The sequence below is a fragment of the Lathamus discolor genome, chromosome W, assembly GCF_037157495.1.
Source record: "Lathamus discolor isolate bLatDis1 chromosome W, bLatDis1.hap1, whole genome shotgun sequence".
Taxonomy (NCBI): domain Eukaryota; kingdom Metazoa; phylum Chordata; class Aves; order Psittaciformes; family Psittacidae; genus Lathamus; species Lathamus discolor.
The window spans coordinates 26427366-26453798 of record NC_088908.1 but is presented as its reverse complement, the minus strand read 5'-3'; the positions used below and the strand labels follow the sequence as shown (position 1 = coordinate 26453798).

Below are 26433 nucleotides of genomic sequence, written 5' to 3'. Positions count from 1 at the left end.
TTGTATAGAGGCAACTGAGCTGAGCTCCAGTTGAAGCCGGCTCATTGGCTGGAGCAGCTGGAATATATGTACATTGTTCCGAGCATTTATTATAGGTTCTGGCAACTCACTGGGTGTGTTGGGATGGAATGATGCCCCCCTCCCCCAACACATCTAGTTTAAAGCCTCCTTGACCAGTCTGGCAAGCCTCCTACCAAAATTGTTCTTCCCCTTCTTTACCAGAGCAGCTCCACCAGCCCCCAGTAGACCTGGCATACTAACTTCAGTCCTATGTTCAAGACACCCAAACCCCTGACTATGACACCACCCTTTTAACCATTTATTAACCTGGCCAATCCTCCTAGCTTTTTCTTGGTCCTCCCCTGTGTCCTGGAGAATTGACAGAAAGACTATCTGAGCACTGGAGCCCCTAACCACCTCTCCCAGGGCTCTGTAGTCTTTCTTTATGGTCCCCAGTCTACTACTATTGATATCCCTAGCACCCACATGGATCACCAGGAGTGGGTAATAGTCCGTGGGACTTACTAGAGCAGGCAGCCTCTCTGTAACATCCCTGATCCGTGCTCCTGGTAGGCAACACACCTCCCTCGAGACGGGGTCAGGCCAACAGACAAGTGCTTCCGCCCCTTTTAAAGTAGAGTCCCCTACTACTACGACGTACCGCTTTTTCTTGGCAATGCCAGTAGAGATCTTTACCTGTGCATCAGCTGGCTGTTTTTGGTGCAAGTGCGTTTCCTCATTAGCTTCCTGCAGGACAGCAAAGCGGTTCTGCATGGGGACAAGAGATTTAGGAGGAAGCGTCTTGCCTTTAGTTGTCCTTTTTCTCCTTCTTTTGTTATTTTTCTTTGTCACTAATTCCCAACTTCCTGGGTAGTGGCCTCCTTCTTTCCTTCATGAGTTGGAGGGGAAGCTTGAGGCCCCTGCACAATTTGGGGCTGGAGCAAGCAGCCCTGCTTCCTCTCAGTTGCCCTGACATCTTGCAGCCCCTTAATAGCATTCCGCAGCTCAGCCACCTGCTGCAGGAGGACCTCCACCAGGGAGCACCGGGTGCAGCTCTGCGCATTGTGCATCCTCCCCTCACAAGACCAGTGAAGGCATTCCCTACACTCCGAGCTCTGCACTGCAGCCTCCCCTCTCATCGGCTCTGTCTGGGTGCCTATGCTGGCTACCGCCTTGGCAGCCAGAGCAGAGCTCCCAGACCGAGCCCTGGTCATATAACTGGTGCTCATCATCCTGCTCGCTTGCCTGGGCAAACTGCCTCAACCCACTCCTGGTCGCTCGCGCTCCCTGGGGCAGGTTTTTAACCACTCAGAAATGGTGCCGCTGCTCCTGTCTCTGGCCCCTGTGAGTCAGCTTCTCGTGTCAGCTGAGCTGCCAGCTTCTGGGCAGGTCCTGTTGAGGACTTGAGGCTTCCTAGGTGGCTCTTGCCGCTGCGTATTAAATGTATTAAAACTGCAGCATGAGGGCTACTGTACAGGGTTCACCTGGGTTTTATTGTTTGCATCTCTTTCAACACTTATTAATTCAGATAAACTTCTCTGTGGTTACAAAGCAAGGATGACTTATGCTTCAGGATTCCACCCCCCCTTCTGCCATAGGTGCTTCAAACACTCTCCTGGAATTTCCTGTCCCTGCTGCAACAGTAAACTACACCTCTAGATTTGACAGCCTGACATTAAGTTAACTAAGTGCTGACTTTAGTTTTTCTTATAAGCATCAGGGTGTAATTTGTTATGTGACTTTCAGTTCCTGCATGGGCAGCTGTTGGGTGGGACCCAGGGATGAGTACTTCCTGTTCCTCTGATTTGAAGCCTGAATTCCCTTGTCCAGGCAGAGTGTCACTACTTAATGAGTACTCAGAAGAAGATGAAAGGAGTAGCTGTTCCCCAAAAGGTTGTTCTTGGATACTCATCTAGCTGAAGCCTTCCAAATGTTGGTTCACTGAAGTCTCCAGAATGCCATGAAACCTGTTTTGCTGGTCTCTTCTTGGGTATGGTAGGGTCTGGTCTTGTCTTTTTGATACCATGCTGCATCAGACGGCCAAAGAAACCTTCTCTGGTCAGAGTGATTTTATTTATTTATTTATTTTTTTTTTACTTTTTTATTTATATTTTAAGAAACACCTTTTTTTGCTGTTAGCAATTTGCTAATAGCCTAAAAGAAAGCCTCAATTCATGTGTGAGGGGGTAAAATAACTGCAAATATTTGAGAAAACTATTAACCTTTTCTGGTATCTACCTACAGTAGTAAACTTTACTTTTGGTGGCAGTGGATTTTACAGGTTATTTTAACCTGAAATAGTTTTCTGATGTTCTCAGTTTATTACCTTCAAGTTTTTCAGTGGTCTTCTGTGAGCTCCTTCATTATTCTTTTATTATGAAGAACTCTAAAAGGGAGAGACCGATTACTTTTATGATCGAGCATCAGCTGAAAAGGAATTCCTCTGTGACTGCTACTTTGAAAGTGTAAATCTTTTTATATTTTACACCTGATAAAATTGCCTGTTTGTCCTTCTGAAATGAACTGTAAAGTTAGCAAAACAGAATAGCTTTCTTAATAGATTAAAAAGGGAAGCGTTTCCCCCCAAATGATTGATATGTGGAAGGGTTTAATTTACATTTCCTCATTTTGACTAGAGAATTCTGTGTATGACTAAAGTAGTTCATCTGGTGAGACTGCACTAGCAATTACTGGAAGAAATAGGGAAGAATTAAAACTAAAATTTTAAATAATGTTAGCTAGGAATGGAGGGAGAAAGAATGGAATGAGGTTTAAGAACAAGAATGTTTACTAAAATTATCCCTATTGCCTTCTCAATAGAAGTTGAATTTTCCAAATCTAAAGGAAAAACAAGGAAAAAATGGTTCTTCTAGAAATAAAGCTGAAAAGCTTCTACCAGACTACTTTCATTATTAAGGTTTACCATGTCAGCTAAAATTAGTTATAGCCCAAGTGACTTCAACATGGATAGGATTTGTTGTCAGTAACTGCAATGCAGTACTTGGTAGTTTGGTAAATTAATATTTCTTCACCATACAAGTTTGAGGCAGTTGACATTGTTGTATGACACTTTTTCCTCTCCATTGCAGGCTACAGCTTATTACAGCAGAAATAGCAGTGTTAGTTCTGGAAGAGCTGTGACTGTGGGGCCTTTGCCACTGTCAGGTGTAAGGATTAAGAGGGATCTTGTGCTGCAAACAGCTGAGGAGGGAGAGTGAGAGAGAAAAAGAATTGAGTTTCCTTCTGTCTTGCTGGGGAACCCTGTATATCTACTGTTTTCATGTGTTGCACATGTCCTCCCTCCCCGAGTCCTTGATCCAAAGTCCCAGGTTAACTTTATCCTGAGTAATTGCAGAAAGTCACAGGTGTGTGCTACTTGCTGACTTAAAAAATATGGTCAGTGCTGAAGGGTCTCATCACTTTGAATTCTTTCATGAGACATGCTGTTTGAAAGAGCTCTGCTAAGATCCCTGGCCAGGAGTAGCAACTAGGAAGATTATTTTCGTAGGTAGAAAGGAGAGGGATAAAAAAAAAAAAATGGAAAGAGGGAGGCTGGAGGTAGTTGTAGAATTGTCACAGGATGCATTTTGATCCTAATTCTACACCAAATTGGCTGTGGGTAATGTCCTGTAGCCATGGCAATGGTGGCTTGGCTGGTCTTTTGGGAGTTCATAAGGGTAAAAGGTAAAGATTACTTTTGATAACATCTGGCCCAAAGCTTGCTATCTTCACGTAAGCATAAGTAAAAGGTAACTTTGACAGTTAACACAACTACCAATTGAGTAAAATAGTGTGTGGGTTAAATGCTATTGGATTTAAACAGGAAGGCACCCACAAACTGGCTGTGACCCAGAGGGTTGGAGGATGTTTAAGAGAGAAATTGCACTGTAGTGTGACTTGGTAGATGGCACAAAGGGGAGAGGGAAACAGCTCACTGTTAGCCACCTAGCTTCTGGGACATGGTTCTAGGTTCTCTGTGCTGGGGTTTGCTTAGAGCTTTAAGCTGGCACTGCTGCTTAAGGTGGCCCTGGTGCTCTGAACCTGCTCCCTTACTTCTGTCTGCCCAAGCATTCCTGTGGGGAATTGGATCAGAAACATGTTCTAACATGCTTAACTGTTTTTTTTCCCCTGCATTAATTTTCAGCTGGAATTAGTTCTTGATCAAGTTTATTCTGGTGAATGCAAAGGAAAAGGGGAGAGCAGCTCTTTTGGCAGCAGTGCTGTTTTCCTGTCTTACAGGGATTATGAAACCATTACGGGAGTTAAGAATCTGGTCTCCCATCTGGTTAATGGAGGGGGACAGGTGGGTTTCTCTAGATGGTAATTTAGTGTAGGGATCTACTTACAAGCTTTGACTTGCTCTCTGGAAGGATGTGTTCTCCCTGCCCTATTTGGGGAGGCCAGCCTTCTGGCACAGACACCTCAGTTAGGTAACCACCAGCAGGACTTCAAATGCCACCACAGCTGCTGGCTGCATCCCATCCCTTTGCAGGGTCAGCATATAAGGAAATCATCCTTCTGCAACTATATATTTGCATTATATGTTTGCCATCGCAGCTGTCATTCCTGAAGCTTTTTTTACATATTTCTTGGGGTGGCTTCACATTGACAGGCCCTTTCTAGGTTTCTTGCTTTTCCTTATTCTCTTCAAGGTGCTAAAATATTTCCCAAGCCAATTGCTTAATAGTTGGTTGTTTTGTTGATTTTTATTTTTTATTTTTATTTTTATTTTTTTAAGCTGCAATAGATGTTTGTGAGCTAGTGTATTTAATTTGGTTTGGTTTTAGTGCCCATGTTGTAAGTGGCAAGGAGGAAACGAGAAAACAGCTGGAGATAGGCATAGCAGCCAGTGGATATGGAATTTAATGCAGTTGGCAAATAAAAGCTTTAAGTTTCCAGCATGAGAAAATTGCTTAATATAACAAATTTATCCCAGCTGCTTACTTTCTGCTGTTGGTAGTAAATCTTTCATGTTTTAACATCATGCTTTATTTCCACTCCTATATTAATTTTAATAAGTGGCTAATCCAGAAGTGTCAAAGCCATGAGTGTTTTGGAGTTGGATGTGGATTGACTTGAGTTCAAAGTTTGAATATGCTTTTTGATTTTTGGTTTTTGCACTAATGTAGCTGCTGCTATTTGCATTATTTTATGAATGCTAAAAATGTATTGACAGCATTTGACTTCATTGTTTCTATTAATTTTTATTTTTATTTGGTTTTCTCAAGTGAGCTGTACATTATAGCACTAGAACTACTCTTCAATTGCTTTGTATGTCCCACAGCTCTTTAATGAGGCTGTACTTTGGCAAAAAAATAAACATTTTGCTGTTATTTGGACCATGAAGCCTCATGCAGTTCAGGGTTTGCTTTTGTAACATTGTCTGAGAGGCAGGCAAATGCCTCTTGGTGACAGTTACTTTATAATAAATAACCCAGCTAGAAGAACATGCAGTGGCTCTAGCCATCCTATCTATAAACACCCTTCTCTGGGTTTGTACTGTCTGCACTGACATCTACAGCAAGCAAGTTGACTTTAATGCTTCTCCAAGGAAGGTTAAAGCTGTTGCAAGACTACAGTAATTGAATGCTGGGTCTCACAGTCTTTTTGACTGGTTGAGTTTTATCAGCCTTGTTGTACTGGAAGCTTTCTTAAATCCTGTTCCTGAATGTTAAAGAGTTTATGCCTTCAAGCTGGATGTTTTGGTATTTAAACGTAAGGCTTTTGGAAGGGATCCAGAATGGTAAAATGTTGTTATAGTTGGGCTGCAGTTAGTAGGGCTCTTGGCATTTTATTACATTTGAGCAACTTTTTGACAACTGGCACTTTATGCCAATGATAGGAGTATCAAATGCAAACCCCTGGCTTATTGGATTGTGATGGAGTTGAGCTGTGACACAAGTGTCTCTCATTTTAGTTGGTGGAGCCCATTGGGTGAGCACAGAATCGTGGTATCATGAATGTTGTGGGTCGGAAGGAACCTTTAAAGACCATCCAGTTCCACTAGGTGTTGGGTCTTTCCTTGGTCACTCTCATTGTAGAAGGTCTTCAGTTTTGGTTTAATTTTTTTTTTCTTTTCAGTCTTGATTTACCGAATCGTCTTCTGATAACCTACTGCTTTGTTTTTCTTTTGAAATTCAGCCATTGTGGAATTAAGCTGTTGGTAGAAGGTACAGTAACTGATAGGAAGAGAGCTGAAGATAACAGCCAGAAATAAAAGCTTAAGAAGAATGGTAAGGCAAAATATATTCAGCAGTTTTAATTCCTGGTGTTCCACTATAATGGTCTTAGTTGTAGGAAGCAAAACATGTCCTCTGAAATAAGTTTCCAGTGTTCTGGAACTTGGGTAGCTTATTTCTAAGAGTGTAAACATGTAAAAAAATGAGGAAGACCCACTTATATTAAAATTAGTGGAAATGGAAAACCATGAGCAAGCTGCAGGATCCCATCCAGTGAATTGATGGCATCTTCTGGTGACTCCTCAATAAATATAAGACTTTCCTCCATAACTCACTTTGTGTAAAAGGAGGATTAAGTTAAAAAAAAAAAAAAAAAAAAGGAAAGAAATTAACAAATACTTTAAGACAGTGATTTAGAAGTGAGATGGACAGGCAGTGCACTGCAGAAGGGCAGCCAAGCTTAGCCAGGCCTGAGCTTTGGGTCTAGCTTTCACAGAAGGATGTGGCAAGGACAAGAGGAAACAGCCTCAAGCTGTTTCAGGGGAGATTTAGACTGGAGATTAGGAGCAATGTCTTCCTTGAAAGGGTCAGGTATTGGAACAGGCTGCCCAGGGCAGTGGTGGAGTCACCATCCCTGGAAATGCTCACAACCTGAGTAGATTCATAGGAAAACTCTAAAAACTTGCCAACAAAGTTGACAAGCAGGTATTCTTTATTGCAGTGCCGGGAGGCATGGAGGATAGCTCCTCCAAGCGTGTCTCACCAACCAAGCTGTGAATAATCATCAAACATACATATTCATTATGTTACATGCATATTCATAAAGGTACTTACACATTACATCATTCTTCTAGAAAATTCATCCTGCATGCACACAATAATGTGGTAGTGGTCTTTGGGACCCCTGGTGGTCATTTCTTCCTCATTATCTTCCTCACTTAGTCCTTTGGCTGAACTTTAGGTTTGGAAAGTCCCATTGTCATGCCAGCAAACACTAGTTCAGTTCTAGCTGGTTGTTGTAAAATATTTACCCAAGATACTTCTTCACTGTCATCTACCGCAAAGCTCTTACCCATTGCTACTGTTGCAAAACTACCAAGCTCAACATTACTTAACCACAAAGCAGAACTGATTTTACTTGTTTACAAAAGATTATACTTGGTTTTGTATTTCTTTGTTTCAGTGAGGCCCTTAGTGACATGGGTTAGTGGTGGCCTTGGCAGTGCTGGGGGAACAGTTGGACTTGATGATCTTGAAGGTCTTTTCCAACCTGCTTGATTCTAGGAGTAGTGACAGGTAAGTCTAGGGCAAGATATGTGTCCCTAAGATCAGAGAGGGAGCTGGAAGAAATAGTGGTGTCTTAGTTTCTTTACTGAATGCTTGTAAGAGTCCTTCAACTTCCACATACATGTCCACCCCTTGTTGTGAGCATCCTTTAAAGTCTTGCCTGCAGGCATCAGGGTAAGCCTGAATTCCTCAGCTGGCAAACTTCCATGACAACAGAGCCACATGCCAGTGTTCAGGTATGTGAATGACCTGTTCCTTGGTGGACACAGGATTTGCTGGTGTACAAGATGCTTCCTGCTACTCCACTGGAGTGGCTTCTCTAAATAGAGGGCACTGGCAAATCTTGGCCTGCTGGCTGGCTTTCAGGTGACCTAGGCTCATTACCATCTTTGATATTGGCAATGAATGTGAAGGTCCTTATGAGAGCCCACCTCTGCTCAGAGCTGCCTGTGCTTGTGTCAAGGTTGCTGACCTCTGTTCCTCTACAAGGTACCAAAATGGAATTGCATTAGCTCTGCATATGGGCTTTTCCTATTTTTTTTCTCCCCTCCATCTTAAATCTTTTGTTATTACCCCCCCCATCTATTTACCACATTCTTATTTCATTTAGCTCTGACCTTCATTTTCTTGTTCAGAGGCTTTTGGTCACCTGAAAACACTTCTTCCTTCTCTCTCTGCAAATACTTGAGATAATTTCTTTGGTAAGTCGTGGGAAATGGGCGAGGTGCCTGAGGATTGGCGGATGGCAAAGGTCACACCAATCTATAAGAAGGGCAAGAAGGAGGACCCGGGTAATTATAGACCGGTCAGCCTTACCTCCATCCCTGGAAAGATGATGGAACAACTTATTCTTGACTCCATCACTAGGCATATCAAGGATGAGGGGGTCATTAGGAACAGCCAACATGGTTTTATGAGGGGGAAGTCATGTATGACCAACCTTATAGCCTTCTATGAGGAAGTGACTAGGTGGAGGGATGATGGTAGAGCGGTAGATGTGGTTTTTCTTGATTTCAGTAAGGCATTTGATACTGTCTCCCACAGCATCCTCATAGATAAGCTGAGGAAGTGTGGGCTTGACGATCAAGTAGTGAGGTAGATCGAGAACTGGTTGAAAGGAAGAAGGCAGAGAGTTGTGGTCAATGGCGCAGAATCTAGCTGGAGGTCTGTGACTAGTGGAGTTCCTCAGGGGTCGGTGCTGGGACCGGTGCTGTTTAATATTTTCATCAATGACCTGGATGAGGGAACTGAGTGCACCCTCAGCAAGTTTGCTGATGACACAAAACTGGGAGGAGTGGCTGACACACCAGAGGACTGTGCTGCCATTCAGCGAGACCTGGACAGGCTGGAGAGTTGGGCGGGGAGAAACTTGATGAAATTTAACAAGGGCAAGTGTAGAGTCTTGCATCTGGGGAAGAACAACCCCATGTACCAGTACAGGTTGGGGGTTGACCTGCTGGAAAGTAGTGAAGGGGAAAGGGACCTGGGGGTCCTGGTGGATAGGAGGATGACCATGAGCCAGCAATGTGCTCTTGTGGCCAAGAAGGCAAATGGCATCTTAGGGTGCATTAGAAAGGGAGTGGTTAGTAGGTCAAGAGAGGTTCTCCTCCCCCTCTACTCAGCCTTGGTGAGGCCGCATCTGGAGTATTGCGTCCAGTTCTGGGCCCCTCTGTTCAAGAAGGACAGGGAATTGCTTGAAGGAGTCCAGCGCAGAGCCACAAAGATGATTAAGGGAGTGGAACATCTCCCTTATGAGGAGAGGCTGAGGGAGCTGGGTCTCTTTAGCTTGCAAAAGAGGAGACTGAGGGGTGACCTCATCAATGTTTACAAATATGTGAAGGGTAGGTGTCAGGATGATGGAGCTAGGCTTTTTTCAGTGATATCCAGTGATGGGACAAGGGGCAATGGGTGTAAACTGGAACATAGGAAGTTCCACGTTAACATCAGGAAGAACTTCTTTACTGTAAGAGTGACAGAGCACTGGAACAGGTTGCCCAGGGGGGTTGTGGAGTCTCCTACACTGGAGATATTCAAGGCCCGCCTGGACAAGTTCCTGTGTGATGTACTGTAGGTTACCCTGCTCTTGCAGGGGGGTTGGACTGGATGATCTTTTTAGGTCCCTTCCAACCCTTGGGATTCTGTGATTCTGTGTAATTGAAACAGTTTGCTCCTATTGTAGTTGCTGTAGGCCAAAGACCAGCACTGTTTGGATTGCTTGCTGGCTAGTGTTAAGTACTTACATCACCCTGTGTACTTTAGCTGTTTGTCCATATGGATTTGCTCCGACATGTCAAGCTGATGGGTGGTGAAGGGAAGGATAGGCCACATCACTGCAGGGGAGTGCACATGGAGCCATATGTTGGTATTTCTGCGTGTCTGGTGTTCTCTGGAGACTGCTGCTGCCCATGACGGGATGACTATCGAGACAGCACAGGAATAGATGTCCCTAGTCTGAAGAGGCTGCAGAACAATGAGCTGTATTGTTCTTGTGACACGAGTGCTGGACTCTAGAGAAGGCAGTAAAGCAAGGACTCTAAAAATAATAAGTTACAGGTATTGTAATTCTGATGAAGACTAATACTGTTTCATGTTTGTGTATATGAGCCTGTGTGTTTCTGAAATGAGAATGCAAGGTGAAGTGCAGATATTTGAAAGTAGTACATTGAGATTGAAGTGCTCCCAAGAGAGGTTCAGTAGATTCTGTTAGCTGGTCCGAGAGGCCAGTCAATCCAGTAGGAAAATCTGTAAGTCTCTTATATCTGGAACTAGAATCAGAACTTTATCACAAGCTTTGTAAGGAAACTGTCATTTTTGTTACTTGCTTCAGCAGTAAAATTGACCATTGTACTTTTTTAACACTTAAAGGGTATAATAAATAATATCCTGATGCAGGTAATGAATATGATGTGGTGGTGGAATCTGCTTTCATTTTTCCAAAGTAAGCCACCTGAAATAGAGGTAGACTTATGAAATACTCCTTTACTATAATTTTTATTACTTTGGGGGAGGGAGTGAAGACAGCTGTCAAATCATAATTTATTCTAGTTATGATGACTGTTGAAACAACCTTCCTGCAGAATGAAAACACAGGAGTTGTGTTTTACCCTGACTGTGGAGAATAATGCTGGCTGGTCCGAGGAGGAAGAAAATCTCAAACTTATAGAATCATAGAATAGTTAGGGTTGGAAAGGACCTCAAGATCATCTAGTTCCAACCCCCCTGCCATGGACAGGGACACCTCTCACTAAACCATCCCATACAAGGCTTCATACAACCTGGCCTTGAACACTGCCAGGGATGGAGCACTCACAACCTCCCTGGGCAAACCATTCCAGTGTCTCACCACCCTAACAGGAAAGATTTTCCTCCTCATATCCAATCTAAACTTCCTCTGTTTAAGTTTTAACCCGTTACCCCTTGTCCTATCACTACAGTCTCTCACGAAGAGACCCTCCCCAGCATCCCTATAGGCCCCCTTCAGGTACTGGAAGGCTGCTATGAGGTCTCCACGCAGCCTTCTCTTCTCCAGGCTGAACAGCCCCAACTTCCTCAGCCTGTCTTCATATGGGAGGTGCTCCAGTCCCCTGATCATGCTCGTGGCCCTCCTCTGGACTTGTTCCAACAGTTCCATGTCCATTTTATGTTGAGGACACCAGAACTGCACACAATACTCCAGGTGAGGCCTCACAAGAGCAGAGTAGAGGGGCAGGATCACCACATTCAACCTGCTGGTCACGCTCCTTTTGATGCAGCCCAGGATACGATTGGCTTTCTGGGCTGCGAGCGCACACTGCCGGCTCATGTTCATTTTCTCATCGACCAGCACCCCCAAGCCCTTCTCTGCAGGGCTGCTCTGAATCTCTTCGTTGCCCAATCTGTAGCTGTGCCTGGGATTGCTCCGACCCAGGTGTAGGACCTTGCACTTGTCATGGTTGAACTTCATAAGGTTGGCATCAGCCCACCTCACAAGCATGTCAAGGTCCCTCTGGATGGCATCCTTTTCCTCCAGCATATCAACCGGGCCACACAGCTTGGTGTCATCGGCAAACTTGCTGAGGGCGCACTCAATCCCATTGTCCATGTCAGCGATGAAGATATTAAACAAGACCGGTCCCAACACCAATCCCTGAGGGACACCACTCGTTACCAGTCTCCAGCCGAACATTGAGCCATTGACCACAAATCTTTGTGTGCGGTCATCCAGCCACTTCTTTTTTCACCGAGTGGTCCATCCATCAAACTGATATCTCTCCAATTTAGAGAGAAGGATGTGGTGTGGGACAGTGTCAAACGCTTTGCACAAGTCCAGGTAGATGATATCAACTGCTTTACCCTTGTCCATCAGTTCCATAGCCCCATCATAGAAGGCCACCAGATTGGTCAGGCAGGATTTCCCCTTAGCGAAGCCATGCTGGCTGTCACCAAGCACCTTGTTGTTTTTCATGTTTTGCATGTCTTGCAGGAGAATGTGCTCCAAGATTTTGCCAGGCACAGAGGTGAGACTGACTGGTCTATAATTCCCTGGGTCTTCCATTTTCCCCTTCTTGAAAATGGGGGTTATATTATAAGTCAAATCTTACCTGAGCCTTCTCTGCCTGCTACAGCTTGCTCAGTCTGAAGAGGGCGTTGTGCAACATCCTCTGCTCAGGGGCTCCGTTCTGTGTGCAATTCTTAATGCTTTTTCTTCCTGGAAGAGTTCTGCAGTTCTCACATGTCATACTTCTTATAAGGTTGGCTTCTTAGTTTTAATGGTATGTTATTTTTGTCCCTTTAAAGTTTATAGCCAAAGACTGCCTCTGATATTGCTAAGCTGTGTGAAGTGAGTAAACAAGCTCAGTAAGGTATGATACTGCTGTACCTCCTTCTGCCTGTGGGATTTGTGGTCTTTGACAAACAAGAATATATATGTCACGATCTCTTTTCCTTGCTTTCCTTCCTTTCCAAGAAACTGGTATAATTGTGTTGTGGTTTAAGCCCAGACGGTAGCTTGGCACTATGCAGCTGCTCACTTAATTTTCCCCCCCACTCCCGGAGGGATGGGGAAGAGAATTGAAAGACTATAAATCCCATGGGTTGAGATAAGAGCAGTCCAGTAACTAAAGTATAATACAAAACCACTACTGCTACCACCACTAATAATAATAAGGGAAATAACAAGGGGAGCTAAAAGGGGAAAGGAAAATCAACAATAAACAGAAGTGATGTGCAATATGATTGCTCAGCATTTGTTGACTGTTACCCAGCCTTGACCTGAGCAGCGATCTGGGCCTTCCGGGGAACTCCTCCCAGTCTATATACTGGACATGATGTGCTGTGGTATGGAATACCCCTTTGTCTACTTTAGGTCAGGTGTCCTGTCTGCTTCCTCCTAGCTTGTTGTGCCCCTCCTCACTGGCAGAGCATGAGACTGAAATGGCCTTGATTGGAATAAGCATTACTGAGCAATGACTAAAAACATTGGTGTGTTATCAGCATTGTTCTCAGGCTAAAGTAGAAAACGCAGCACTGCACCAGCTACTAAGAAGGAGAAAAATAACTGTTACAGCTGAACCCAGGACAAGTTGTCTCACTTCAGGTAGCATTATGTGATTGCCTTGGTTTCCAGTGCTCATAGGCTCATAGTCGGTGGATACTCCAACTCTCAAATCTTGTTTCTGAATGTGATGGCATTACAATGCTGCTGTTGAGCCTATTGCTTTCAATTAGGCTGTTTGTCCCTCTGTGGGGTTTGTGCAGTTGTTGAACCTCCACTGGATGGCGTGTGGCATTCATTCTCTTGTTTTTACAGCAGGAAGGTAAAATGGAAGGTGAGGCAGTTGAAGCTATCGTGGAGGAGTCAGAAACTTTTGTTAAAGGGAAAGAGAGAAAAACCTATCAAAGACGCCGTGAAGGTGGGCAGGAGGATGATGGCTGTCACATACCACCAGACCAAGCAGATGGGGGCGAAGTAGTGCAGGATGTTAACAGTGGTATGCAGATGGTGATGATGGAGCAGCTGGATCCAGCTATTCTTCAAATGAAGACTGAAGTAATGGAAGGTGCAGTGCCTCAGGAAACGGAGGCTACGGTGGATGATACGCAGATCATTACACTTCAGGTTGTTAATATGGAAGAGCAGCCTATAAACCTTGGTGAGCTTCAACTGGTCCAAGTACCTGTACCAGTGACTGTACCTGTTGCCACCACATCTGTGGAAGAACTTCAGGGAGCTTATGAAAATGAAGCCTCCAAAGGAGGCCTGCAAGAGGGAGAGCCCATGATATGTCACACTCTTCCTTTACCAGAAGGCTTCCAAGTAGTGAAAGTGGGTGCAAATGGTGAGGTGGAGACACTGGAACAAGGTGAACTTCAGTCACAGGAAGATCCTAATTGGCAAAAAGATCCAGACTATCAGCCGCCAGCCAAAAAAACAAAGAAAACCAAAAAGAGTAAGCTTCGCTACACTGAGGAAGGCAAAGATGTGGATGTCTCTGTGTATGACTTTGAAGAGGAGCAGCAGGAGGGTTTGTTGTCTGAGGTCAATGCAGAAAAGGTGGTGGGCAATATGAAGCCACCTAAACCAACAAAAATTAAAAAGAAAGGTAAGATTCCCAGCTACAAGTGGATTTTGAAAATGTATTTGTTACGGTGAGACCTTGCAGTATGATTGAAGTGACTGAGTAGGTCCAAGTGGGAGGAAAACAAGCATGCCCAGTGACACTTATTCTTTACATAATAACACTCAGCTCTTGTTTCCTGGGCAAACCTCCCATCTCCTCTATCTAGGCTATAAAGGAACTAATTTTCCTTGAGTAGGATGCTGTGACATTAGTATTCCTATATGACTACAACTGAAGAGGTTTTTCTCTTCACTGCAATACATATGTGTTTGTGTACACATGGTTTACATCAGAAACCAATGGTATAATTAGGTCTGTGGGGTTTTTTTCTAACCAATTGCTGGGGAAGGTAAGATGGTACAAAATGCAGCAATAGGTATATTTGACTTTTCTTAAAGCTGTAAGTTAAGGAAGGAACCTTTTTTAGAGTGGAACCCTATATTGAGTGTTGGCATACTAATGTAAGTTGAAACCAAGCCAGCCATAGGCAGTGATTGTTCTGAAGGATACGCAGTTGAATTTAATGGTACATGCTGGTTCCCTGTGGTAGTGACACCTCCAAGAACCTTTCCTTTTCCCTGCTGAACTCTTAGGTTACACAGTAGACCGCAGTACTGTCAAGACTAAAAATTATTTCCTTCATGGCTAGGTGTAAAGAAGACATTTCAGTGTGAACTGTGCAGTTACACTTGTCCACGTCGTTCCAACTTGGACCGCCACATGAAAAGCCACACTGATGAAAGACCACATAAGTGCCATCTCTGTGGCAGGGCTTTCCGGACAGTCACGTTGCTGAGGAACCACCTCAACACTCACACAGGTACTCTTGCTCTTGCATACCTTGTTTCTGTAGGATCCACTCTGTTAGAACAAAGAGAGAACCAGGATGGATCCATCATGAATTCAATTCCTCTCATGGAACAGGCTAAAAAGGAAGAAACCATAGAATCACAGAATGCTTTGGGTTGGAAGGGACCTTAAAGCTCATCCAGTTCCAACCCCCTGCCATGGGCAGGGGCACCTTCCACTAAACCAGGTTTGCTCCAAGCCCCATCCAACCTGGCCTTGAACACTGCCAGGGATGGGGCATCACAACTTCCTTAGGCAGCCTGTGCTAGTGTCTCACCATTCTCACAGTTAAGAATTTCTTCCTTATATCCAACCTAAATCTTCCCTGTTTAAATTTGAACCCAACACCCCTTATCCTATTGCTACAGACTCTAATGAAGAGAACCATGCATTGCTGTTTGTTTCTCATACAAATCAAGTTGTTTGCTGCCTGGCCACAGGTATAAAACTGTTCCTGGGCTTGGTCCAGCATCACCTGTAGTTGTAGAGATGTTCCATTTGTCCTGGGTATTTGTGTTCTGAGCTTTGTGTTGCCACTGCTGCTTGCAGAAAACTAAGATGAGAATAAGGAGATAAATATAAAGGAATTGAAAATAACAAAAGGAAAAAAAAAAGCCATCTTAACCCCAAGGAATAGATAATAAACTGGACCAATAGAACTTGTGGCTAGGAACTGTAACACATTTATTTTCTGGCATAAAACTACAGGTAATTGAATTGTAATTAAACTTCAGCTTGTTGTGACCTTTCTGTCAAAAGAAGCATGATTTATGTCCCTCATTTTCTCTGTATGCTTATGTCTTATAAATGACCAAGTGACAGAAAAATAAGGGAGCCTTTCCTTACTGAAAGGGTATCATGCTCTAAGATTTTCAATCCATTACTTAAAATATGGGACAGTTTGGGGTTGGTTTTTTTTCCTTTTATCACTAAATCTCAATGTCATTGTCTCCTGTTTTTGCTGCAAACCATTAGGTACTCGCCCTCACAAGTGCCCAGACTGTGACATGGCCTTTGTGACCAGTGGAGAGTTGGTTCGGCATCGCCGTTACAAACATACCCATGAGAAACCATTCAAATGTTCAATGTGTGATTATGCTAGTGTGGAGGTATGTTGGTTGTTACAGTACTGAAGGCTTCCTTGGAGGCTTTGAAGCTTGTTTACCACCTGTTGGATACTCTGTTCTTAGGCATTTCCTCTTTGATTTGCTTAGAAGGCTCTGAGCAAAAGAACTTATAAATCAGGTCTGTTCTTGAAAGCAAATGGTGAGGTTTCCTCAGTTAATGAGAAACAGTTTGAGAGCATTTATGCACAGAAATCCTGAGTGATACCCGTTTCCTTCTTGGAGAGAATAGTTGTTGACATTGTTTCTTATTTGTCCGTTAAGGTGATTGCAGGAATTATGTGCTCTGCTGAAGCAGGCAGCCATCTCTTCCTGCAACTGGGTGTGCTTTCAGACTAAAGGTGCCCTTCCACTTGAGAAATGTGCCTTCTGCACAGTCTGTTTATGCCTTTAAGGTGACTGTAGTCAAAGCTAATGAGCCTTTGCCTCAATATTGGTGAAAAGCAGCTTTGCTAATATTGGGTGATTGTCACATTTGCTCAAATAAACAAAGCTTCCTTGAAAATCATGTTATGCTATGAATGCTTGCCCCTATGCAGTATTGTTCCTTAAGGACAGCTTTTATAGTGTGATAGGAAATTTGAGCAAGATGATGAGCAGCATAACTTAAAAAGGGATGTCTGCAGTGGAAGAAGGCTGCAGTGGGAGAGCTGGAGCAGGGGCTTTGGGCTTTTTTTCCTACCCACACTGTGGCTGCAGTGCTGTAATTCCAAGCCTTGTGGTTTGAGTGCTGAATAAATTGTGTTGCAGTAGTTTTCATAGTATGCATTGTTAAAGAATAATCAAGTTGGTCCTTCTGTAAGCTCACACTGTGTTTTGTAGACATAAGTTGGTGATAAAGCAGCGTGGTCAGGCTGGAGTTAGAGAATGTCTTAACATTTGTGTTTATGTTGACCTTTGAGCTGGGTTTGTGCTTTCTAAATAAAAGCAAGAGAGGAAAGGAATTCAGTCATCCTGTTGGTTGTAGGACTAGATAATTTTTTTGTTGTTCTTCTTCTTTTTGGTAGGAAATTGATTTATTATATTCCTCAAAGTAACTGGAGAGGACCCAAGGAAGCACCTGTGGAGAAAAATACCCTGTGCAGGGAACACTGACCCCCTGCAATGTTCCACTGGCTCATGTTTTTCCAGAACACTTTTTTGTGTCTCTCCAGGATACTCTCAAATTTTAACATGTCTTCAGATGCTGAGATGGTTGGTAACAGTAAGGTGAACACAGGACTCTAAATCAGGCTGCACTGAATGTGGAGCGAGCATCAAGCAAGGCTGGGAATGAGGTTGGCAGGTGAAGTAGAGTGGGCAAGAGCACATGACTGCAGTGCAAGAGTAGCATTGAAATGTGTGTTTGGTTTAGTGACAAGGTAAAACCAGACTATCTTAAACTCTTGACTGATTTCTGGTATTTTGGTGATCTGACCTGCTCCTCTCTGTTAACTTCAGTCTTGTTCTTGACTTCCAGGTTAGCAAATTGAAACGCCACATCCGCTCTCACACTGGAGAGCGTCCATTCCAGTGCAGCTTGTGCAGCTATGCCAGCAGGGATACCTACAAACTGAAGAGGCACATGAGGACCCACTCTGGTATTGATGTCCTGGGGTTTTAGTGTCAGTGCTGAGGCTGTGTACAATGTGTGCTAGCACTTAAGCAGTAAAAGAAATGCTATTTTGTAGTTTAATATTAAACCTTTATAAAGTCTGCAGCTGAAGGGAATGTACCATGATTTGTACAGACTAGTAAATTTATAATCTGCTCTGAGAAATGAGCTTGGAGGACTCTGATTTCCAGTTTGTGAGGTGATAAAATACAGGCACTTGTGGTAGGAACAGAAGAAACTTCTATTATCAGTGTTCACCTTCCAGCAGAATATTATAGCCATTTGCAATTTCATGCATGAGTGTATTTGCAAAAGCATCTCATGCATGTTAGTAAAGACCTGAACTTTTCCTTCAATAGACATAAGGATGGTTTTGGCACAGAATGCTACTGGAGTGCCAGATTAACCGTATTGCTAAAATTGGAGGGGTGGGGAGGAAATGCCCTTGCATGTATATACGAGCATTCAGAACCTCTGCCTCCAAAAAACTGATTCCACCTGCTGTCTTCTGGCAGCCTGCATGTAGGTCTTCATGCATTTCTGAGAATAAGGGTAATAATTTAACTAATTTGCTTAAAGACTGAACTTGAGTCTCTTTGCAGAAAGGAGCATGCTGGAGCTAAAACCTCTAGAGAGAGACACATCATTGAGCTCTTTCTAGAGTTACTATTTCTAGCTAGCTGTCTCTTCCAAGTTCTGGGAGGTTGTTTTGTTTGGGGCTTTTTGCTGAGATTTCTTTAATAAAAGTACTTGTGCTACTTTCTCCTGAAGGAGAGAAGCCATATGAATGTTACATCTGCCATGCTCGCTTCACTCAGAGTGGGACCATGAAGATGCACATTTTGCAGAAGCACACAGAGAATGTGGCCAAATTTCACTGTCCTCACTGTGATACTGTTATAGCAAGAAAGAGTGACTTGGGTATGTATCTCACAGATATTCTTCCAAATAAGAGCTCACATAACCCAACTGCTGTCTCTTCTAACCTAATACTTGTGGTAACTGTACAATATGAAGAACAGGCTTAGATGCGTGGCTGGTAATACAACTTTTCAGCTTACAGTAGCTGCTGCAAACTGTAAGAACTTTCAGTTTCTTTTCATTCTTTGAAACTGTAGCATGTTTTCCAAGCATACAGGTCAAGCTACTGTTTTCAGCCTATAGAGGCAAGGCATTTATTGAACTTGGACTGAGATTACAACTGTATATGGTTTGGGGTCTAAAAAAGCATAAAATCATAGAATGGGTTGGGGTTGGAAGGGACCTTAAAGAACATCTGGTGACCTCCTGCATGTTGAAGGCCATTAAGTTTCATGCAGAGATATTTTCCATCAAGATAAAAGGTTTGAATTAGACCAAACAGTTGAATTTTCCAGGATGTGGAGCCGTGTGCCACAGATAGAGTAGGAGAAACTGAGTTGCCACAAGAGCCCCGAGTCCTTGCAGTAGGAAGGTGAACAGTACCCAGTGAGATTCCAGCAGGGAAGCTCTCATGTTCTGCAAGAAGGTGAAAAATATCATGCCCAGAGCAGCTGTGGAGAAGGAAGACGACATGATTTGGCAGAACCTTTGTAAACAGAACATCACCCAAGTAATGGGAAGGCAGGTTCCCTTCCAGTAAAGGCAAGTGTAAATTGCTACAATGAGAAGCAGTTTGAGAGGATGTCAGTCAGTTGATATCAGTTGCACCCCTGGGCATGACATCCTGTGGTACGGAATACCTCTTTGGCTAGCTTAGGTCAGGTGTCCTGTCTCTGCTTCCTCCTGGCCTCCCCTCATCCCTGGCAGAGCATGAGACTCACAAAGTCGTTGGCCGGAATAAACATTACTTAACAACAATTAAAAACAATTGGTGTTATCAGCTCTCTTCCCAGGCTGGAAGTCAAAACACAGAGCTTGCACCAGTTACTAAGAAGGAGCAAAACGGCTCCTGGTAAACCCAGGACAGTATCCACCCCTTATTCCATACCATTCACGTCATGCTTAGATCCCACATTTTCACAGAATCACAGAATCACAGAATCCCAAGGGTTGGAAGGGACCTCAAAAGATCATCTAGTCCAACCCCCCCGCAAGAGCAGGGTAACCTACAGTACATCACACAGGAACTTGTCCAGGCGGGCCTTGAATATCTCCAGTGTAGGAGACTCCACAACCCCCCTGGGCAACCTGTTCCAGTGCTCTGTCACTCTTACAGTAAAGAAGTTCTTCCTGATGTTAACGTGGAACTTCCTATGCTCCAGTTTACACCCATTGCCCCTTGTCCTATCACTGGATATCACTGAAAAAAGCCTAGCTCCATCATCCTGACACCCACCCTTTACATATTTGTAAACATTGATGAGGTCACCCCTCAGTCTCCTCTTCTCCAAGCTAAAGAGACCCAGCTCCCTCAGCCTCTCCTCATAAGGGAGATGTTCCACTCCCTTAATCATCTTTGTGGCTCTGCGCTGGACTCCTTCAAGCAATTCCCTGTCCTTCTTGAACAGAGGGGCCCAGAACTGGACGCAATATTCCAGATGCGGCCTCACCAAGGCTGAGTAGAGGGGGGGAGAACCTCTCTTGACCTACTAACCACACCCTTTCTAATGCACCCTAAGATGCCATTTGCCTTCTTGGCCGCAAGAGCACATTGCTGGCTCATGGTCATCCTCCTGCATCTACCTTCTAAGACCTGGGTAGTGCAGTCAGAGCATTTGCCAGTGAAGACCGAGGCAAAGAAGTCATTCAGAACCTCAGCCTTCTCCAAAACCTGTGTAGGCAGTTCTCCCGAAAGCTTCCTCAGGGGGCCTATGTTGTCCCTAGTCTGTTTTTTGTTTGCTACCTACCTGTAGAATCCCTTCCTGTTATCCTTAACATCCCTGGCCAAGTTTAATTCTAACTGGGCCTTAGCCTTCCTAACCTGGTCCCTATCTTCCCGGACAACATCCCTGTACTCTACCCAGGCCGCCTGTCCTTGCTTCCATTTTTTATAAACCTCTTTTTTCCTTTCTGTCCGAGAAGGTCTCCTGGCCCTTCTGCCGCACTTCCTTCTAGTTGGCATGCAGCACTCCTGAGCTTGTAGCAGGCAATCCCTGCAAAATTAATCAACAGGCTATATCCCATGGAACCTTACTAACCAGGCTCCTGAAGAGGCCAAAGTCTGCTCTTTTGAAGTCCAGGGCAGTGAGCTTGCTACACGCTCTTCTCACTGTCCTAGGGATCTCAAATTCGACCATCTCATGATTGCTGCATCCAAGGCTGCCCTGTAGTACCACATTCTCAACAAGCCCTTCCCTGTTGGTGAGCACAAGACCAAGCATGGCACCTCTCCTTGTCGGCTCCTCTATTACTTGCAGAAGGAAGTTGTCTTCCACGCAATCGAGGAACGTCCTGGATTGCTTGTGCCGTGCAGTGCCATCGTTCCAACAGATGTCAGGGTGGTTGAAGTCACCCATGAGAACAAGGGCCTGTGAGCGTGAGGCTTTTCTTATCTGTCTGTAGAGTGCTTCATCTGCAGGTTCTCCTATTAGTCTTCACTCTCTGTTAGACTTTCGTACTGGCCGTATGGGGTTATTAAAGTGTGAGCGGGTCCTGCTGATCACTTCCTGACTCTCCAGTCTACAAATCAGCTGATGGATAGGAATCAGGGAGTCTCGGTTGGTGCGATATTGCCGCCGGTGCACTGCACTGAAGACTTCCTGTTTTTGGGTCTGCTGAGACAAGGTAGAATCAGAGGATCTGTTTGGATTGGAAGGGACCCCAAAGCTCATCCAGCTCCGACCCCCGCCACGGGCAGGGACACCCTCCACTAGGGCAGCTTGCTCTCAAGCCCCTGTGTCCAACCTGGCCTTGAGCACTGCCAGGGACGGGGAAGCCACAGCCCCTCCGAGCACCCTGTGCCAGCACCCACACAGGGAAGAGCCCCCACCTAAGAGCTCATCTCATTCTCCCCTCTGGCAGGTTAAAGCCCTTCCCCTTGGCCCATCCCCACAGGCCCCTGTCCAAAGCCCCTCTCCAGGTTTCCTGGAGCCCCCCCAGGCACTGGAGCTGCTCTAAGGTCTCCCCTTTAGGAGCCTTCTCTTCTCCAGGCTGACCTAGCCCAGCTCTCTCAGCCTGGCTCCAGAGCAGAGCTGCTCCAGCCCTCGCAGCAGCTCCATGGCCTCCTCTGGCCTCGCTTCAACAGCTCCGTGTCCCTCTTGTGCTGCTGCCCCAGAGCTGGATCAGGCCTGCAGGGGGGGTCTCCCCAGGGCCCAGCAGAGGGGCAGGCTCCCCTCCCTGAGCTGCTGCTCACACCCCGGGGGTGCAGCCCAGCACATGGGGGGGGTCTGGGCTCAAGTGCTCACTGAAGCAGGGTCATGGGGAGCATCTCCTCACCCAGCACCCCACATACATCAAGAGATTCCCACACATCTCCCAGACATAAGCATGGGAGATCCAAAATTAAGAGAATATTGGATTTTATGGGGCCTTGACCAACAAGCTTTTCTGAGTGCAATGGCACCAATCTGTGTGAAGCGTTTAAAACAACACTAACAAGAAGAGGAAGAGTGCTTAACCTTTGTTCCAGGAGCTATAAATCATGATCCAGAGGGAGAAAAATGAGTAGCAATTCTACATCTATAAAATCCACATGCTATGATAGACTGAAGAAACAGCAACATTGCAAGCAGCAAATTTTTAGAGCTTAAAAGGAGCTCAGTGGCTCTCCAAAGTGTCCCCAAAGCATCTTTGTCCATTTTTGTGAACCGATTGACCCTCATACCTTGCTGAGGAAAATTCAAAGGAAAAAAGAGGCTTATAAAAAATGGAAGCAAGGATAGGCAGCCTGGGTAGAGTACAGGGATGTTGTCCGGGAAGATAGGGACCAGGTTAGGAAGGCTAAGGCCCAGTTACAATTAAACCTAGCCAGGGATGTTAAGGATAACAGGAAGGGATTCTACAGGTACGTAGCAAACAAAAAACAGACTAGGGACAGCATAGGCCCCCTGAGGAAGCTTTCGGGAGAACTGGCTACACAGGTTTTGGAGAAGGCTGAGATTCTGAATGACTTCTTTGCCTCGGTCTTCACTGGCAAAGGCTCTGACTGCACCACCCAGGTCTTAGAAGGTAGATGCAGGGACTGTGAGAATGAAGACCTTGGGCCCACTGTAGGAGAGGATCTGGTTCGAGACCATCTTAAAAATCTGAACGCGCACAAGTCCCTGGGACCTGATGAAATCCATTCACGGGTCCTGAAGGAGCTGGCGAATGAAGTTGCTAAGCCACTGGCCATCATATTTGAAAAGTCATGGCACTCAGGTGAAGTTCCCGGCAACTGGAAAAAGGGAAATATAACCCCCATTTTCAAGAAGGGGAAAATGGAAGACCCAGGGAATTACAGACCAGTCAGTCTGACCTCTGTGCCTGGTAAAATCTTGTAGCACATTCTCCTGGACAGCATGCTAAGGCACATGAAAAACAACAAGGTGCTTTGTGACAGCCAGCATGGCTTCACTAAGGGGAAATCCTGCCTGACCACTTTGGTGGCCTTCTATGATGGGGCTACAGAACTGATGGACAAGGGTAAAGCAGTTGATGTCATCTACCTGGACTTGTGCAAAGCGTTTGACACTGTCCCACACGACATCCTTGTCTCTAAATTGGAGAGATATCAATTTGATGGACGGACCACTCGGTGGAAAAAGAAGTGGCTGGATGGCCGCACACTAAGAGTTGTGGTCAGTGGCTCAATGTCCGGCTGGAGACCAGTAACGAGTGGTGTCCCTCAGGGATCCGTGTTGGGACCGGTCTTGTTTAACATCTTCAGGTCCTACACCTGGGTTGGAGCAATCCCAGGCACAGCTGCAGATTGGGCCGAGAAGACATTCAGAGCGGCCCTGCGGAGAAGGACTTGGAGGTGCTGGTCAATGAGAAAATGAACATGGGCCGGCAGTGTGCGCTCACAGCCCAGAAAGCCAACCGTATCCTGGGCTGCATCAAAAGGAGCATGACCAGCAAGTCACAAGAGGTGATCCTGCCCCTCTACTCTGCTCTTGTGAGACCTCACCTGGAGTATTGTGTGCAGTTCTGGTGACCTCAACATAAAATGGACATGGAACTGTTGGAACAAGTCCAGAGGAGGGCCACGAGCATGATCAGGGGACTGGAGCACCTCCCATATGAAGACAGGCTGAGGAAGTTGGGGCTGTTCAGCCTGGAGAAGAGAAGGCTGCGTGGAGACCTCATAGCAGCTTTCCAGTACCTGAAGGGGGCCTATAGGGATGCTGGGGAGGATCTCTTCGTGAGGGACTGTAGTGACAGGACAAGGGGTAACGGGTTAAAACTTAAGCAGGGGAAGTTTAGATTGGATATAAGGAGGAAGTTTTTTCCTGTTAGGGTGGTGAGGCACTGGAATGGTTTGCCCAGGGAGGTTGTGAGTGCTCCATCCCTGGCAGTGTTCAAGGCCAGGTTGGATGAAACATTGGGTGGGATGGTTTAGTGTGAGGTGTCCCTGCCTATGGCAGGTGGGTTGGAACTAGATGATCTTGAGGTCTTTTCCAACCCTAACTATTCTGTGATTCTATGATTAAGGAAGGAAATGGGCAGATTTTCCCCATCATGTCCCCATTCTTGCTCAGAGGAATGCAAAGGCTTCAGCCCAGCTCTCCATGTAGACAAAGTGAGGGTCTCTGAGGATGTGTTTGTTTCCATTCTGCACATGCCCAACTGTCGTTATCTCAACCCTTCGTGCCCCACGTTGGGCGCCAAAAAGAACTGTCGTGGTTTAAACCTAACCGCAAAAGCTCATTCACTCACTCCCCCCCCCTTTTCTCTTTCTCCCTCTTTCTTTCCTTCCTCCCCCCCCCCCCCCCCCCCCCGACCCTCCCTGCTCCCAGAGGGATGGGGAGGAGAATCGAGAGAATGTTAACTCCCATGGGTTGAGATAAGAACAGCCCATTAACTAAGGTATAATACAAATCACTACTGCTACCACCAGTGATAATAATGATAAGAGAAAATAACAAGAGAAGAGAATACGATACCACCGCCAAATGAGTTCGACCCCCCCCCCCCCCCCCACCGAAGAGAGACCGTGCCCTTCCAGGTAACTCCCAGTTACTACCCTGGGCATGACGTACTGTGGTATGGAATACCTCTTTGGCTAGCTTAGGTCAGGTGTCCTGTCTCTGCTTCCTCCTGGCCTCCCCTCGTCCCTAGGAGAGCATGAGGCTCACAATGTCGTTGGCCAGAATAAACATTACTTAGCAACAATTAAAAACAATCGGTGTTATCAGCTCTCTTCCCAGGCTGGAAGTCAAAACCCAGAGCTTGCACCAGTTACTAAGAAGGAGAAAAATGGCTACTGGTAAACCCAAGACACTTGTGCATCTGTGGTATGCTCTTAGTTGGAGGATTTGAAATAAATTACTAAAACCTCTGTTGGGGGTTATCTGCTTGTATCTCTGTTGCCTTCTAGCCCTGTTACTCTGACTTCTAATCCTGCAGGAAATCATTTTTTCCCCTGCTGTATTACCTGGCCTCTGGCTGTATCCAGGCAATTCTGAGTACTCTTAGGCATAGATAAGGCCCTTAGTGACATAGTTTAGTGGTGGCCTTGGCAGTGCTGGGTTAGCAGTTGGACTTGATGATCTTAAAGGTCTTTTCCATCCTAGTTGTTTCTATGATTCTATAACAGTCCACAAGATTCTCTAGTTTGACAATCGCATGTTATCAAATTCAAGTATTTCATACTAGCACAGATTGTGACTAATAAATCTAGAATCCTATGGAAAACCTTGGAGTTTTTCTGCAAGCCCTTTATGTCTAGAAATTGTTCTTGTTGCTTTTAATTACAAGTCTTTTAGGTCTTTAGTTGCATCCTAAATTAACTATTTCACTTTTTTGGCTTGATCTCAAGAGAATGTGGAGGGAAGGTCTCCAAGGGGACTTCAGGCTAATCTTTTGTGCTTAGAAAGCCATGGTGGTTAAAGCCTCTGCTTCTTTTGCTTCCAGGTGTCCACTTGCGAAAGCAGCATTCCTACATCGAGCAGGGCAAGAAGTGTCGCTACTGTGATGCTGTGTTCCATGAGCGGTATGCCCTCATACAGCATCAGAAGTCTCACAAGAATGAGAAGCGCTTCAAGTGTGACCAGTGTGATTATGCATGCAGACAGGTAAGTTGGTGGGACTGGTGTTGGAACAGGAGCTGAAAATAGGAGGTGGAGATCTTAGCTGTTAAGTTTGACCGGCTGTTAAGTTTGACCAGCTGTGAAGATCAAATTAGTGCTCTCAACCTTTTGAAGGGTGTGAAGGGGAAGTTCAGTGGCCTTTGCTTCTTGGTGTAGTGCTCCCCTGTAGAGAAATGCCTCCTAAGTTACAACCTTGATGTTCCTGTTGACAAAGGGATTAGAGTCCATCCAGGATGGAAGTAGCTAGGACTGAATATGCCATCAATCAAGATGTTCTCACATTCCTGTAGAATCATCTTTTTCCTGATATTAAGGAAAAAGTTTCAGCTTCCTTTTAGCTGAAAACTTGCTCTTCTGTATCCATATGTCTTGTGTTCTCAAGCTCCTTCTCCCATCTTGCTTGTCCCTGTCAGGAGCGGCACATGGTCATGCACAAACGGACCCATACTGGAGAAAAGCCTTATGCCTGTAGCCATTGTGATAAAACCTTCCGTCAGAAACAGCTCCTCGATATGCACTTCAAACGATACCATGATCCCAACTTTGTCCCTGCTGCCTTTGTCTGTTCCAAGTGTGGCAAAACATTCACTCGCAGGGTAAGGGAATACATGAATTGTGGGTGGAATGGGTGGAAAGAGGCTTTTAGCCAAG

At 45.2% G+C, this 26433-nt stretch overlaps 1 protein-coding gene across 10 annotated transcripts in view; it reads left to right on the top strand.

The window, feature by feature from the left end:
- Positions 1 to 26433, top strand: part of LOC136004349 (transcriptional repressor CTCF-like) — a 62133-nt gene that overhangs the window by 19672 nt on the left and 16028 nt on the right. For 2 of the 10 annotated variants that reach the window (XM_065660803.1, XM_065660799.1), the window contains exons 2-8: positions 13255 to 14047; positions 14715 to 14885; positions 15890 to 16023; positions 17498 to 17618; positions 18404 to 18553; positions 25607 to 25767; positions 26196 to 26378. In XM_065660803.1, coding sequence (XP_065516875.1) covers positions 13267 to 14047; positions 14715 to 14885; positions 15890 to 16023; positions 17498 to 17618; positions 18404 to 18553; positions 25607 to 25767; positions 26196 to 26378 — 1701 coding nt within the window. In that variant the 5' untranslated portion in view covers positions 13255 to 13266. Of the gene's footprint in view, positions 1 to 1835; positions 1894 to 1932; positions 1996 to 7080; positions 7476 to 12198; positions 12218 to 12260; positions 12308 to 12345; positions 13042 to 13254; positions 14048 to 14714; positions 14886 to 15889; positions 16024 to 17497; positions 17619 to 18403; positions 18554 to 25606; positions 25768 to 26195; positions 26379 to 26433 lie in introns of those variants that run through there. The other 8 variants (XM_065660795.1, XM_065660797.1, XM_065660796.1 and 5 more) reach the window with 8 other exon arrangements.